Source organism: Chiloscyllium plagiosum, chromosome 25 (genome assembly GCF_004010195.1).
Source record: "Chiloscyllium plagiosum isolate BGI_BamShark_2017 chromosome 25, ASM401019v2, whole genome shotgun sequence".
NCBI lineage: Eukaryota > Metazoa > Chordata > Chondrichthyes > Orectolobiformes > Hemiscylliidae > Chiloscyllium > Chiloscyllium plagiosum.
The window spans coordinates 48,406,159-48,421,638 of NC_057734.1; the positions used below are offsets into that span (position 1 = coordinate 48,406,159).

General features: G+C 43.4%; 1 protein-coding gene across 4 annotated transcripts in view; it reads left to right on the plus strand.

Annotated features, from left to right (window-relative positions):
- Positions 1 to 3,892: 3,892 nt before the first annotated feature.
- Positions 3,893 to 15,480, plus strand: part of cabin1 (calcineurin binding protein 1) — a 487,520-nt gene continuing 475,932 nt past the window's right edge. For 3 of the 4 annotated variants that reach the window (XM_043716137.1, XM_043716140.1, XM_043716138.1), the window contains exons 1-5: positions 3,893 to 4,175; positions 10,852 to 10,941; positions 11,410 to 11,523; positions 11,967 to 12,101; positions 13,426 to 13,606. In XM_043716137.1, the coding sequence (XP_043572072.1) occupies positions 4,173 to 4,175; positions 10,852 to 10,941; positions 11,410 to 11,523; positions 11,967 to 12,101; positions 13,426 to 13,606 (523 nt within the window). In that variant the 5' untranslated portion in view covers positions 3,893 to 4,172. The remainder of the gene's footprint in view (positions 4,176 to 10,851; positions 10,942 to 11,409; positions 11,524 to 11,966; positions 12,102 to 13,425; positions 13,607 to 15,480) is intronic. The other variant, XM_043716139.1, reaches the window with a different exon arrangement.

The following is a 15,480-nucleotide window of genomic DNA, read 5'->3' on the forward strand; positions in this document are numbered from 1 at the left end:
CTAGGAATCCTCCAACCACAAGGGATGAACTCGGGTTTCACCAGTTTCCTCATTTCCCCTCCCCCCACCTTGTCTCAGTCAAATCCATCGAATTCAGCACCGCCTTCCTAACCTGCAATCTTCTTCCCGACCTCTCCGCCCCCACCCTAGTCTGACCTATCACCCTCACCTTGACCTCTTTCCACCTATCACATTTCCGACGCCCCTCCCCCAAGTCCCTCCTCCCTATCTTTTATCTTAGCCTCCTGGACCAACTTTCCTCATTCCTGAAGAAGGGCTAATGCCCGAAATGTCGATTCTCCTGTTCCCTAGATGCTGCCAGACCTATTCCCTTACCCTATTTCTCAACATTCCCCCTGACTAATGCACCTAACCTATACATCCCTGAACACTACGGGCAATTTCCCATAGCCAATTCACCTAGCCTGCACACCTTTGAACCGTGGGAGAAAACTGGAGCACCTGGAGGAAGACACAGCGAGAATGTACAAACTCCAAACAGACAGTTGTCCGAGGCGGAAATTGAACCTGGGTCCCAGGAAGTGCAGTGCTAACCACTGAGCCACCGTGCTGACCAGGTTCTTTCTTCCTTTTTTCTCTTTTCTGCTATTGTTTATAATTGTCCCATAAAATTCTTGTTTTTAACACATTATTTGGTATTGAGTCACTTATTCCTGTTGCAGCCTGCGTACAACCCGGAACCTCTCATACTCTGCAAGTTACTCTCACGTCCAACACACAGAAATTCTCAATTCCAAGTGAAAAAGCCTAGCAGGCCTCTCAAAGCTGGGAGTAACAGGTTTCAGCATGAGCTTTTGAATCAATAGGAGCTAGAACACTCCCTGCAGACAAACAAGCCAAATGTAGGAAAGCTCCGAAAACAAACACAATTACATTAATAACCAGAAAAATTATTCAGCAACTAACTTATAAGTAATTGATATTTTAGTGAAATAATGCTGGTGGTTGGGAGAGTGGAGGTGGTGGTGATGAAGGGGTCAAAGAGGGTTGTTGCTTATGTTAGTGAAGGTTGGGTTCAGTGGATGCAAGGTTATAACAGGGTGCAGGCTCTCATGTGGCTTCTGCAAACTGCAGTATTTGTGTTAAATCAGTGTTACACATTGATTGATAACATAGAGCTGGCAGATTATGCTATCGACAATTGTTAGGCAGATTCTTTGTTAAAAAGTCAGTTTCTGGGAGATTTCCCATTGGCAATGTATGCCATCTCAAAATCCATTGCTAGTTGGAGGCTATGCTGGAGCCTGAAAAGCAGATGATGCAGCACTCAATCTTACCCACACTGTCCACCAATGCACTGACTTGATGCCAAGTGTTGAAGCCACCCTAGTTCTAAAACAGCCCCATCATCCTCTTCCAGGGAACTACGACATTGATCTCAAGGAAGGTAGCTGACCTCAACCTGTTTGATTTACACAAATTTAAGGAAATGTTCAACAGGGAGTCCCAACTTCCAAATGTACTGGCAGCAGTGAAGTGTTTCTTTATCAAATATAGGTCAGCAACAGTAAGGAGGAGACACAAAATAAAGGAATGCTGAATACATGAAGAGAGAATTGCTAAACCAGCTCCAGCTTTAAACTACCTCTAGTTCCCCTACACTGTCTTCACTACACTCTGTCAGTGCATTCCAGATCTTAAGCACTCACCGAGGTTCCTCATACCTGGAGCTATTCATGTAAATCTCTTCTCACTGCAATACCTTCACAGCTGTCCTAAAGTGTGGTGTCCAGAACTGTGCATTATTCCAGCTGAGGCTGAACTAGTTTTTTATATGACCACCTTGCTCATGCACCCAACGTCTCTAATAATAAAGCTCAGAATATTGTATGCTTATTATTAATGCTCTTTCAACCTCTCCTGTTGGCTTGATGGGCTTAGGTACATATAACCCCCCTTCATATTTCTCTGTATTGGAATTCATGTACCATCTGTCACTCTGCCAAGTTATCGCACCTTTCAAAATGCTGCACTCTCCTCCTCACAGTTTACAATGCTTGAAAGCATGTCCAAATTCTGCTGTTTTGTCCTAGACACCAACATTTACATCATGACAACATGTATGTACCAGGAAAAGCAATGGCCCCAACACTGACCCTTGGGAAATTCCATTACAAAACTTCCTGCAGCCTGAAGAAATGTCCATTAACCACTACTCACTGTTTTGTCTCTCACAGCATATCCATATTGCTACTGTTCTTTTATCCATGAGCTTGGACTTTGCTCACAACTCTGTTGTGTAGCACTATATCAAATGTCTTCTGGAAGTCCAAACAATATGCCCTCATCAATCTCCTCTGGTACCTCTTCAACAATTTAGTTAAAAATATACGATTTCCCCTTAAGAATCTCGAATTAAGTTGGATTATGCCTGTGAATATTCATCTTACCCTGATAGATTCCCCAACACAGAAATAAAACTGACTGGCCTGCAGTTGCTGGTTCATGTTTACACTTTTTCTGGATCAAGTCTGCAATATTCACAATTCTCCAGCCCTCTGGGACCACTCTTGAGGCAAAGGAAATCAGAAAAATTATGGCCAGTGCCTCTGCAAGTTCCATTATCACTTCCCTTGGTGTCCTTAGAATCATCTCATCTGGTCCTTGTACCTTATCATCCTTTAAGTACCATCATTCCTGATGAAGGGCTTTTGCCCAAAACATCAATTTTTCCTGCTCCTCGGATGCTGCCTGACCTGCTGTACTTTTCCAGCACCACTCTAATCTCCAGTACCTGCAGCACCCACTTCTGCCTAACCTTTACGTACGGACAGCCTTCCCAATACTTCCTCCTTATCAAGTCCAGACTCTTTTTAGTGTCTGACCATTCTTTCACTGTGGCCCATGGTAAAGACAAGTGCAAATTATTCATTTAATTCCTCAGCTAGGCCCTTAACTGTATATGCATCCTCTTTTTGGTCTCTAACTGGCCAATTCCTTTTATTTTTTATTTATAAGCCTATAATAGACTTCAATATTCCCCTTTGTATTAGCTGCCAGTCTCTTTTCATATCGTCTCTGTTTCATTTACTTGCTTTTCTTAACCTCCCTTCTGAGCAACATGTTTAGTATGGTTCTCAATTGTCTTTTCCATCTCTCATTGGTCATAAGCACAATGTTGTTTATCTTAATTTCTATCTCCTTTGTCTTATTTCATAAAAAAGCTGGATTTGTTTGCCTTGACTTTCACTTTCAGGCACCTTGTCTGTGTGTGAACTATCTATTCACCACTTTTGTTTTTCCAACATTTCACTGCGATTTCTTCAATTCAGATGTTTTTTTTACCCAACTGAAGACGGGTTCTCCCAGATAATTATTCTTGCTCTCGATTGTTCTTTGTCCATTTCCATAGTCAACCTAAACATTGTGATGAAATGATCACTAGACCCCTAGATGTCTTTGACCTACACTTCTTCTCCTCCAAGCCCACTGAGCGCCATCTTTAAAATTCAGACCCATGATTCCCCACTTGATTGTCAGCCCCGCCCCCTCCTCATCTAGCGACGCGCTGGGGAAGCCCCGCCCCCTCCTCATATAGCCGCCCCGGGGAAGCCCCGCCCCCTTGAGCAACCGACCTCGCACCCGCCCCTGTACAACAAACCCCGCACCTGAACAACCAGCCCCGCCTCCTCCACACTTGGCCCCGCCCACTCCTCATCCAGCGCCGCCCCGCCTCCTTGAGCAAGTGACCTCGCACGCCTGTTGGAATCAAACCACGCCCCCAAGCCATCTAGCCACACCCCCAGACCTCCTGCTCCCCCGCTGAGCCTCCAGACCCCGCCTGTTGGATGGGCAGATCCCATTCAGTGGATCTCTGTCCCGCCAACTGGATCCCTAGATCCTGTCCTTGGATTGCAGTCACAGCCTACTGAATCTCCACACTCCTCCAACTCGGCCGTACCGCCGCTATTGGTTGTTCGGGAGAGCCCTGCGGTGTTCCCAGCCAATAGGAAGCCGGCTTATTGTGCTGTGGGCTCGGTCCCATGGTAACGGCCAGGGGTGTCGGGCTGGATGCTGAGAGCCGGCCGTGTGCCCCGTCCTCAGGCTTCGTCTCCCAGACGCCCGGCTGATCGGCCGGCTCTCTCTGGGTGAGTGAAGCCTGGAGTCAGGAACGTGCCGCCGGTGGCCCCCCCCCCTCCCCGTGGAGCACCATGGTGAGTGAGCAAGGCCGTGCCCCGTCTGCGGTCACGCCATAGGGGGTGGGGGGAAGTCCGCCTTCCCACACACAGGCCGGGAGCCCGCAGTTTGAGAAGGCCTGTCCCTAGCAGCAGCAGCAGCAGGGGCTGGGGTAGGGTAGGCTCCCCTGTCCCGGTGATGGTACAGAAACACAGGGTACTGTCCCCATCAACACAGCTGCTGCCCTCGGTCCTGGAAGTTCGCAGCGGGAGCTGTCTTTGCAAATTGCAACCTTCATTCAGTGTACGGGGAATGGACGAGCTGCACAATCGAATGTGGAAAGCAGGAGAGATGATCACACGGATTGTTTTGTCGCGGATGGTGTCACTTTTTTGGGAGGGAGCGGGTGAGGGTGATGCTGCTGCACCCTCCCAACAAGTGCAGATTCAGAAATAAAAAAAAAAGCCAGAAATGCTGGAGCTTGTGAATCAGTGTCTGTGGAGGGATCCGCTAAGTTGTCATTGCAGTCTGAGAATTCAGTTGAGAGGTCATTTCGTGGATCACAGTCTGTATGCTGCTTTGTGATTATGGTGTTGATATAAATGGTCCAATTGAGCTTCGGTTCAATGGTAATGTCCAAGATGTTGATGATGGTGCTGCTGAAGGTCAGGCGAAGGTTATTTTCCTTGTGAAGTGGCCATAATTTGACAATGATGTTGTGTGAATGTTATCTGTTAAGTTTCAGTCCAATTGTGAATGTGTTCTTTTGTGTTTGAGTTATTTTGTAGTCACATCTGCATCTATTGTGAATGGAACTGAACACTGTAATTGCAAGTGAAATATCTGAGAGGAAGATTTCCATCCTCTGTGCAGTAGGTGCCAATAAATTACTGCATGTTTGTGACATGGAAATCTTGCTCTTCCTTCTGCAATTATGGTATGTTTCTTGGTGTACGCAGATGCTGATGATATAACTTTGATATTATATGGCTTCCTCATTTGTATTTGGATATTCCCTTCAATGCATTGGGCAGAGCTGAAACAGGATGATGTACTGTAATATGAAGTACCTGTCATCAATACTCCAAGCCTTTGGACAAATAATGACATGAGAGGAAAGGCCAGTGGAAGAATGCTCATAAAGTAGTCTGTTGGCTAGAATGTAGCACGGATGACACCCAACAGCTCAGGTTTATTTTTGTCCTGGCTGCGTTAGTTTTATAGGCGGAAGTGGGTACTGCAGATGCTGGAGATTAGAGTCAAGATTAGAGTGTTGCTGGAAAAGAACAGCAGGTCAGGCAGCATCCGAGGTGCAGGAAAATCAATGTTACGGACTGATGAAGGGCTTTTGCCGGAAACGTCGATTTTCCTGCTCGGATGCTGCCTGGCCTGTGATTTTCCAATGCCCCTCTAATCTGCATTAATTTTATGCAGACTTTCTTCCTTGTATTGCACCATGCTCAACTGGAGTGATGCCTGTCAAGCTATATAATCTGTTGTCATTCTGTAATGGAGAGAGATGCCTAAGGCTCTTTTTGTACTATGGCTAACTATCCTACCCAAATAATATTTAGAGATACAGAGATGTTTTGAGATCAAATATGTGAGGTAGGCCAGGATTCGAGCTCCAATTGAACATTCTTAATTACGTCTTTCTTAGCATAACCCTCCATTAGTTTTCCCTTGTTAGCTCATCTAGTTTCCCATTAAATGCTTCTAGGCTATTTTCTTCAACTGTGGCATTGATAGTATTGAAAATGCTGGAGTCTATTATAAAAGACATAAAAACAGGAAACTTAAAAATCCAACAGAATTACATAAAGTAAACATGGATTATGAAAGGGAAATTGACAAAGCTACTAGAGTTTATTTTGAGACTGTATATGGTAGAATAGATAAGGGAGAACTAGTAGATGTAGTGAATTTGGATTGTCAGAAAGCTTTTGGTAGAAGTCGAGTATAATGTTTAGTGTACAAAATCAAAGCACATGGGATGGGGGCTAGTTTACTGGTATGAGTTGAGAGTTGGTTAGTAGTCAGTAATTTTTGACGTGAAAGATGGTGACAAGTGCAGAAGCACATGAATCAGTGATTGGGCCCAGCTATTTGCAACATGTACTGACGATTTGGATGAATGAATCAAGTGTAATATGTCCAAGTTGGCTGACCACACAAAGCTGGGTAGAAGTGACCGTGATGAGAATGTGAAGTGGTATCATTGACCAGGGTGGTTTAGACAAGTTGTGAGTGGGCAAGTGTGTGACAGGTACAGGATATTGCAAATGAGTGTGAATTCAGTAAGATAAAACAGAATGACAGAATATTATTTAAATGGTAATAGATTGGGAAATATTGATGTACAAAGGGATCTGGGTATCCTTGTACACTGGTCAATGAAAGCAAGCTTGCAGATGTAGTAAGCAATTATTAAGCCAAATGGTAATTTGGTTTTCATTGCAAAAAGAGCAGGAGAAATGACATCTTACTGCAGTTGGACAGGGCTTTGTTGAGACTACACCTGGAGGATGTGATTGTGTGCAGTTTTTTCTTCTTATCTAAGAAAAGTAGCAAAGGTTTCTACTACTCATTCCTGGATTGCAGATTTGTCGTTTCAGGAAAGATTGGGCCAACTGGGTCTGTATTCACTGGAGTTTAGAAGACTAAGAGGGGAACTCATTGAAACATAATATTTTGACAGGGTTGGACAGAGTGAGCAAAGAATGATGTTTGCCTGACTGCAGGTTCCAGAACAAGGAGTCAGTTGCAGGATTTGGATAGGCCCTTTCGGACTGAAACAATACTTTTTTTCACTTGGAGGATAGTGAACCTGTGGAAATTTATATTACAGAAGGATGTGAAGGTGAAGTTACTAGCATATTTAGGAAATAAATTTCTAGAAACTGAAGGTGTGATTGCCAGCGAGACTTCCGAATGGTGTGTTGCCTCTTGGGTGCCAGGGTCAGGGATGTCTCGGATCGTGTCAATAGGATTTTTAAGGGGGGGGAGGGAGAGTAGCCAGAAGTCATGGTACACATCACATGGGAAAGGGAGGAGGATCTGAAAAGAGAATATAGAACATAAAACATTACAATGCAGTACAGGCCTTCGGCCCTCAGTGTTGCACCAACCTGTTAGGTTGGAAGCTAGAAGGCACGACGAGCAGAGTAATAATCTCAGGATCTGCTAGTGAGGCTAGGAATAGCGAGCAAGTGCAAATGAAAAGGTGGCTGCAGGGAGGGAGGGCTTCATTGGGATACCTTCTGGGGAAGTGGGACCTGTACAAGAAGGACAGGTTGCACCTGAACTGGAGGGGGCACCAATATCATGGGTGGGAGGTTTGCAAGAGCTCTTCGGGAGGGTTGAAACTGGATTGGCAAGGGGGTGGGAACCTGAGCTACGGATCAGATGATTGAGAACGTAGTGAACAGTCAGATACAGTGTGCAGAGAGCCTGTGAGGAAGGATAGGCACTTGATAGGATGAAGTTGCAGACAATGTGATGGGTTGAATTATGTTTATTTTAATGCAAGAACTATCAGGAACAAGGGTGACAAACTCAGAGCATGGATCAGTACTTGGAACTGTTGTGGCTATTACAGAGACTTGGATATCACAGGGGCAGGAATGGTTGTTTAATGTTCCATCTAATGTTTCGATGTTTCAAAAGGAAAAGGGGCGGGGGGTGAACGTAAAAAGGTGGAGGACTCGCATTGCTAATCAGGGATAGTATCACAGTTGCAGAGAGGGAGATCGTTGAGGAGGGGTTTGTCAACAGAGTCAGTATGGTTGGAAGTCAGAAACAGGAAAGGAGCAGTCACTTGATTGGGAGTTTTCTACAGACTCCCCAGTAGCAACAGAAACACGGAGGAGCAGATCGAGAGGCAGAGTTTGGAAATGTGTAGAAGTAACAGGGTTGTTGTCATTAGTTACTTCAACTTCCTTAACATTAATTGGAACAAACTTAGTTCAAATAGTTTGGATAGAGGAGTTTTTGTCAGGTGTGTCCACGAAGGGTTCCTGATGCAATATTAAGACAGGCTGACAAGAGGGAGGCTATATTGGATTTGGTGAACCATGCCAGATGTCAGATCTTTTGTCGGAAGAGCATTTGGTGATAGTGATCACGACTTCCTGTCCTTTACTATGGTCATGGAGAGGGATAGGAGCAGATGGTGTGGGAAAGTATTTAATTGGGGGAGGAGGAATTACACTACTTTAGACAGGAGCTGGGGCACCTAAATTGGGAACAGATGTTCTTAGGGAAATGCACAACAGAACTGTGGAGGTTGTTTTGGAAGCACCTGCTGATAGTGCTGGACAGGATTTATGATTACTTGGAAAACCATAGTTTGATTAGAGATAGTCAGCACGGCTTTGTGAGTGACAGATCATGCCTGTCAAACCTTAATGGGTTCTTTTGAGGATGTGACAAAACAGGGTGATGAAGGTACAGCAGTAGATGTGGTGTACATGGATTTTAGCAAGGATTTTGATAAGGTTCCCCTTGGTAGGCTCATTCAGAAAGGAAGGAAGCATGGGATACAGGGAAACCTATTTGTCTGGATACAGAATTGGCTGGCCAGTAGAATGCAGAGGGTGGTGGGAGATGGAAAGTATTCAGCCTGGAGCTTGGTGACCAGTGGTGTTCTGCAAGGATCTGTTCTGGGACCTCTGTTCTTTGTAATTTTTATAAATGACTTGGATGGAGGGTGTGGAAGGGTGGGTAAGTCAGTTTGCTGATGACATGAACGTTGGTGGAGTTGTGGATAGAGTGGAAGGCTGTTGTAGGTTGCAACGAGACATTGACAGGATGCAGAATGGAGTGAGAAATGGCTTTAGAGTTCAACCTGGAAAAATGTGAAGTGATACATTTTGGAAGGTTGAATATGAATGCAGAATACAGGGTTAAAGGCAGGATTCTTGGCAGTGTGGAGGAACAGAGGGATCTTGGGGTCCATGTCATGGATCCCTCAAAGTTGCTACCCAAGTTGATAGTTATTAAGAAGGTGTATGGTGGTTTGGTTTTCATTAGCAGGGGGATTGAGTTTAAGAACCATGAGTTTATGCTGCAGCTCTATATAGCCCTGGTTAGACTACACTTGGAATTTTGTTCAGTCCTGATCACCTCATTACAGGAAGGATGTGGAAGCGTTAGAGAGGGTGCAGAGGAGATTTACCAGGATGCTGCCTGGACTGGAGGGCATGTCTTATGAAGAACGGTTGAGGGAGCTAGGGCTTTTCTCATTGGAGCGAAAGAGGATGAGAGGTGCCTTGATAAAGGTGTACCAGGTGATGAGAGGCATAGTAGAGTGGATAACCAGACACTTTTTCCCAGGGCGGGGGGCATAATTTTAAGGTAATTGGAGGAAAGTTTAGGGGAGATGTCAGAGGTAGGTTCTTACTTAGAGTGGTGGGTGCTTGGAGTTCACTGCCAGCCGTAGTGGTTGAGTCAGAAACATTAGGGACATTTAAGCACTCTTGGGATAGGCACATGGAAGTTAGATCAGACTAACCGACATACCCTTCATTGTACTGAGTGTAGGATAAAAGGCTGGCACAACATCAAGGGCTGAAGGGTATGTACTTACGGTAATATTCTTTGTGAACGGTTATGAGGAGAGCGGAAATGTGGCCTTGGGCTAGAACATCAGTCTTGGGTTTAATGGGCCAAATGGATTGCTCCTATCTTTTGTGTAGCAAGTTCCTCAGTCTCACTACTCTCTGGGCAAAGAAGCCACTCTTGAATTCCCTGTCAAAGTTTTGGTGCTGATCCTATATTGATGGTCTGCAGTTTTTTTCTGCTTCACAAGAGAATACAGTCTGTATTTGCCTTGTCAAAACCTTGCATCTTTTAAAGACTTCTGCAATCACATCTGGGCTTTCTCTTTTCAAGAGAAAAAACAGTTAACCTGTTTGTCATTCCTGGATAGGTATATTCTGCATGTCTAGCAGTAGCAAATTACTGCAGATGCTGGCGATGATAGTGGGTCAGGCAGCATCAATGGAGAGAGACAGCAAGCTAACGTTTCGTGCCTAGATGAGTTTTCGTGATTCTGAAGCAAATTACTGTATTGTGTCGTCTGGACTTGAAATGTTAGTTTGCTGTTTCTCCACGGATGCTGCCTGACCTGCTGTGATCTCCGGCATTTGTTTTTTTTTTCCCGTGCATGTTTAGTTTTATTTATGTAAATTTTTTTGGAACACTCTCAGTGCCTCTATATAATTATTCTTATAATTTGTATTGTATGCAGTGCAGTACATACTGACACAAGGTATGTTTTATACTTGAAAAATATAGGATTTGGGAGAATTCTGCTGTATTTTTCTTTGATTTTATACAGAATTTAGTGCTGGTATAAAGTGTATTTTGCTTTACACTTTCATTCCATGTGAAATATAAATGAACAAAAATCTAATCTTGGAAAAGAAGAGAATAGAGATCAGCTGTCAATTAAATCTTTTTTTTAACAGCAGGGATTTTGTGAAATGGAGATATATTGTATATGTACACTGTTATTGAAATGGCTAATGTATCACCAAATCAATGAGATATGTTGTTGTGTTCTCTTGCCCATGATTGTGTGAAGGATAAACAGTAAAAGCCTCACAACACCAACAGGGTCTAGGTTATGTTCGTTTTCTTCTTAAGCCTATAAAGTTTGGTGATTTAGTTTTATGGTAGTCACTTTTTAAAAAGAAATGTTTGTTTTATTAGATCCGTATCGCTGCTTTAAATGACACCACAGTAGTGGAAGACTATGAGGAATCCTTCAAGAGCCACAAAACTCAAACAAAAGAGGCTCAGGTTTGTACCATTGTTTGACATCATGAATTGTCACACTCTGCTTGAGGTCAGCTAAGCACAAACTGAGTTAAAGACAAAATAACTGCAGATGCTGGAATCCAAAATAGATGGGCAGGAGGCTGGAAGAACACAGCAAGCCAGCAGCATCAGGAGGTGGAGAAGTCAACGTTTCAGGTGTGACCCTTCTTCAGGTCCTGAAGAAGGGTTACACTCAAAACATTGACTGCTCCACCTCCTGATGCTGCCTGGCTTGCTGTGTTCTTCCAGCCTCCTGCCCGTCTATTGAGCACAAACTGAGGATAGAACTCTGTGATTTTCCAGGCCATTGCAGCATTTAATGTTAAATTGCCTGGTGATCTCCTGCAAGCAGTTATTATTTTTCAACTGAAGGTGTGATGCATATCATTTCCTGATTGTCCAGGCTCTTAACTTGAAGAAATTAAACTAACACATGTTTCTCCAACATAGGAAGCCGAAGCATTTTCTCTGTATCACAAAGCTTTAGATCTGCAGAAACATGATCGCTATGAAGAATCTGCAAAAGCCTATCATGAACTGTTGAACACACAGCTGCTAAAAGAGGTAAGCTTATGTAGGATTCAGTAGGTTAAACCCTTTTTATACTCAATGTATTTACAGTTAATATAAAATATTTATGACTAGTTGAATTAAAATGTTTGTAATGAGTACTGTACTTCAGTCAACTTTGTTAAGAATTCATAAATAGGAAATTCATCATGTTCCTTTGCAAGTGTTTTCTTTAGTGGACAAAAGGATGCTACAGCACTATTTTGTTTTATATTTGCAGCATAACTTTTATACTTTTGAGTGCTGTAGACTTAACGTACTGAATGGCTCCTTTCTCTGATTCTCTGATGCTTCACAAGTCTTAATCACTTTTCGTTCAGTATTGTTGGGTCAAAATCTTGCAAATCCACCACTTTGGAGTGATTTTTGTATGCTTACTGGCAGCCATCTATTTTCTCATTGCTATGTGCATGTTGTAATGCTGTGTTAACTTACAGGCTGTTCTATCGGGTGATGAGAATGAAGGATTAAAACATCCTGGATTGATGCTGAAATATTCCACGTATAAAAACTTGGCCAGTTTAGCATCCCAGAAAGATGACCCGAGTACAGCAATGGAATTTTACCTGGAGGTACAAAACAGAACACATCAATTGTTTAAAAAAAAATCTTTAAACAGTGACTCAACAGTGGACGTGAGAATTATTTTGAAAAGATTTTGGGGGTGGGGGTTGGGGGAATGAGCTGCCAGAGGAAGTGGTGGAGGCGAGTACAATTGCAACATTTAAAAGGCATCTGGATGGATATATGAATAGGAAGGGTTTGGAGGGATATGGGCCGGGTACTGGTAGTTGGGACTAGTTTAGGTTGGGATATCTGGTTGGTGTGGACAAGTTGGACTGAAGGGTCTGTTTCTGTGCTATACATCTCTATGACTCTATGGCTTTGCCAGATTTGAAACTGTTGAATGTTGTAGTTTGAATTTCTTTTGGCAACCAGCTCAGTTGTTTTTAAAGGATGCTAATTATAATTGTTGTTGTTTAAATTAAAAGAAACTGGTAAGTCTTTTTTTGTTATTGATCCTATTTTCCTCTAGTTCCCCAGGTGTTCCATTGTTCTCCCTCTCAGGATTTCCTATGCTTTCAGCTTCCCTCCCCTTGCTGTGCAATCTCCTGCTTGTGCAGTACTTTACTATATATCCCTTTCCATATTGTTTGGTCTGCATTTTGGAAGTGGTGTGGGCTGGGGCAAATCAGTCTTCCCATGCATCCCACTTGGACAGGCCATTTGTCCCAGTATAGTGACATTCATAACAGTTTGTGAAACGTAGAATCCTAGAGATGTACAGCACGGAAACAGACCCTTCAGTCCAACTCATCCATGCCGACCAGATATCCTAAATTAATCTAGTCCCATTTATCAGCATTTGCCCCATATCCCTCTAAACCATTCCATGTACCCATCCAGATACCTTTTAAATGTTGTAATTGTACCAGCCTCCTCTACTTCTTCTGGCAGCTCATTCTATACATGCACCACCCTCTGTGTGAAAATATTCACCATTAGGTCTCTTTTAAATCTTTCCCCTCCCACCTTAAACTTATGCCATCTAATTTTGGACTCACCCATGCTGGGAAAAGATCTTGTCTATTTATCCTATTGATGCCCCCAATGATTTTATAAACATCAGGGCAAATAGCGGCTCAATAGGCTGGGGGCTCCCTATAACTCAAACCTTCCAACCATGGGAACATCCTTGTAAATCTTTCCGACCCTTTCATATTTCACGACATCCTTCCTATAGCTGGGAGATCAGAATTGACTGCTGTATACATGAATCAAAATGCCACCTATTGACTCATGCACCAAGTCTTTACTTTCCTGGAGTTCAATTTGCTTTGTTTCCCTTCATTTACTCATCAATCCAACTTTATTTGTAATGATTCTCTTTCACAGGCTGTAATGTTGGATTCTACAGATGTGAACCTTTGGTATAAAATTGGAAGAGTAGCCCTGAGGTTGATTCGCATTCCGTTGGCCCGCCATGCTTTTGAAGAAGGACTCAAGTGCAATGCAGATCACTGGCCGTGTCTAGATAATCTTATCACTGTGTTGTACACACTTAGTGATTATACCAGTAAGTTGAATTGTCCTAGAAGGTAGTTCTGTATGGGATTAATAGCTGCACCTTGTACAGTTGAGTCAAGTTTCGATGCTGCTGATTGGAACTGTACAGTGATAACTGTAGTAGCACTCGCTGGAATGTGTGGATATCAGATAGACTACAGGTTGTACTTTGACTGTGAGAACATATATAGTCTATTTGTCAGCCAACATTGTCTAGGCCTGCATACAAATAATGACCACTTGGTTAAAAGTAGTTTGCTGCTGAGCCCTATGAACAGACATGGCCGACCTGGCTGTGTGGAGTTTGCACATTCTCCCTGTGTCTGCATGGGTTTCTTCTGGGTGCTCTGGTTTCCTCCCACATTCCAAAAGATGTGTAGGTCAGGTGAATTAGCCATACTAAATTGCTCATAGTGTTTGGAGCATTAGTCAGGGGTAAATGTAGGGAAATGAGTCTGGACTTGTTGGGCCGATGGGCCTGTTTCCACACTGTCAGGAATCTAATATCGGAAATCTAATCTAATCTGCTCATTCATACTTTCCTTTTTTTTTAAGATTAGATTTCCCACAGTTTGGAAACAGGCCCTTCGGCCCAGTCAGTCCACACTGACCCTCTGAAGAGTAACCCACCCAGACCCATTTCCCTCTGACTAATGCACTTAACACTATGGGCAATTCAGCATGGTCAATTCACCTGACCTGCACATCTTTGCATTGTGAGAGGAAACCGGAGCACCCGGAGGAAACCCACGCAGACACTGGGAGAATGTGCAAACTCTACTCAGGCAGTCGCACTAGGCCGGAATTGAACGTGGTGCTGTGAGGCAGCAGAGCTAACCACTGAGCCACTGTGCCTTTTCTTGACTTGGTTTCTGCTTCCTGCCCTTAATTTGTTCCTTTTTCACTGGGATCCTAACTAAAAGATTTTGTGCCAATTTATTCAGAAATTGTTTCACTAGTGATGGCCTCTCTTCGCTTACTCATTTTATAAAACAAAGTTCTTTCATGGGATATGGGTGTTGCTGGCCAGGCCAGCCTTCATTGTCCACTCCTAATTGCCCCAGGCATTTCAGTGACTGACCTTTTTATTTGAAATGCTGCTGTCCACGTGATGGTACACCTACAATGCTGTTAGGGAGAGAATTCTAGGAATTTGTTGTAGTGACCTGAGCATTCTCCTCATACACAATTGTAATGTCTGAACCTTGATGAAGGGCTTATGTCCGAAACGTCAGATGCTGCCTGACCTGCTGTGCTTTGCCAGCAACACACACTCGACCTTGAGTTTGATGTGAAGTTTAAGCTTCTTGTGAAGATCTGTAGCTTAAGAGCTGGTTTGATTTGTTGTTGGTTTGTTTACCAAGCTGGTAGGTTTGTGGCAGAAGTTTCATCCTCTTTCTAGGTGGCATCATCAGTGCTGTTTTGCCTCCTGTGAAGCGCTGCTGTAATGTTCCGCTTTGAATTGATATGGTTCTGGTTGGTGCCGGTTTCAGTTTTTCCATTGCAGCGGTTTATAATTTGGTTCCAGGTCATTGTGTTTGTGGATGTAGTCTGAGGGCGAGTACCGTGCTTCCAGGAATTCCCTAGCTGTTCTTTGTTTAGCTTGTCCGTGTATTGTTTGATATTTAGTGAAAGAAAAGTTTAGATTTTAATAAAGCTAGCATTATATTGGGGGGGTGGGGTGGTAAGATTTTATTGAATATGGTTAATGGGACATTTTATGACTATTTAGCAAAGCATAGTGTGATTAAAAGCAGTCAGCATGGCTTTGTGAGGGGCATATCATTCCTCACAAGTCTTATTGTGCTCTTTGGGGAGGTGACAAGACAGGTTGACAAAGATCAAGCAGTGAATGTGGTGTATGTGGACTTCAGCAAGGCATTT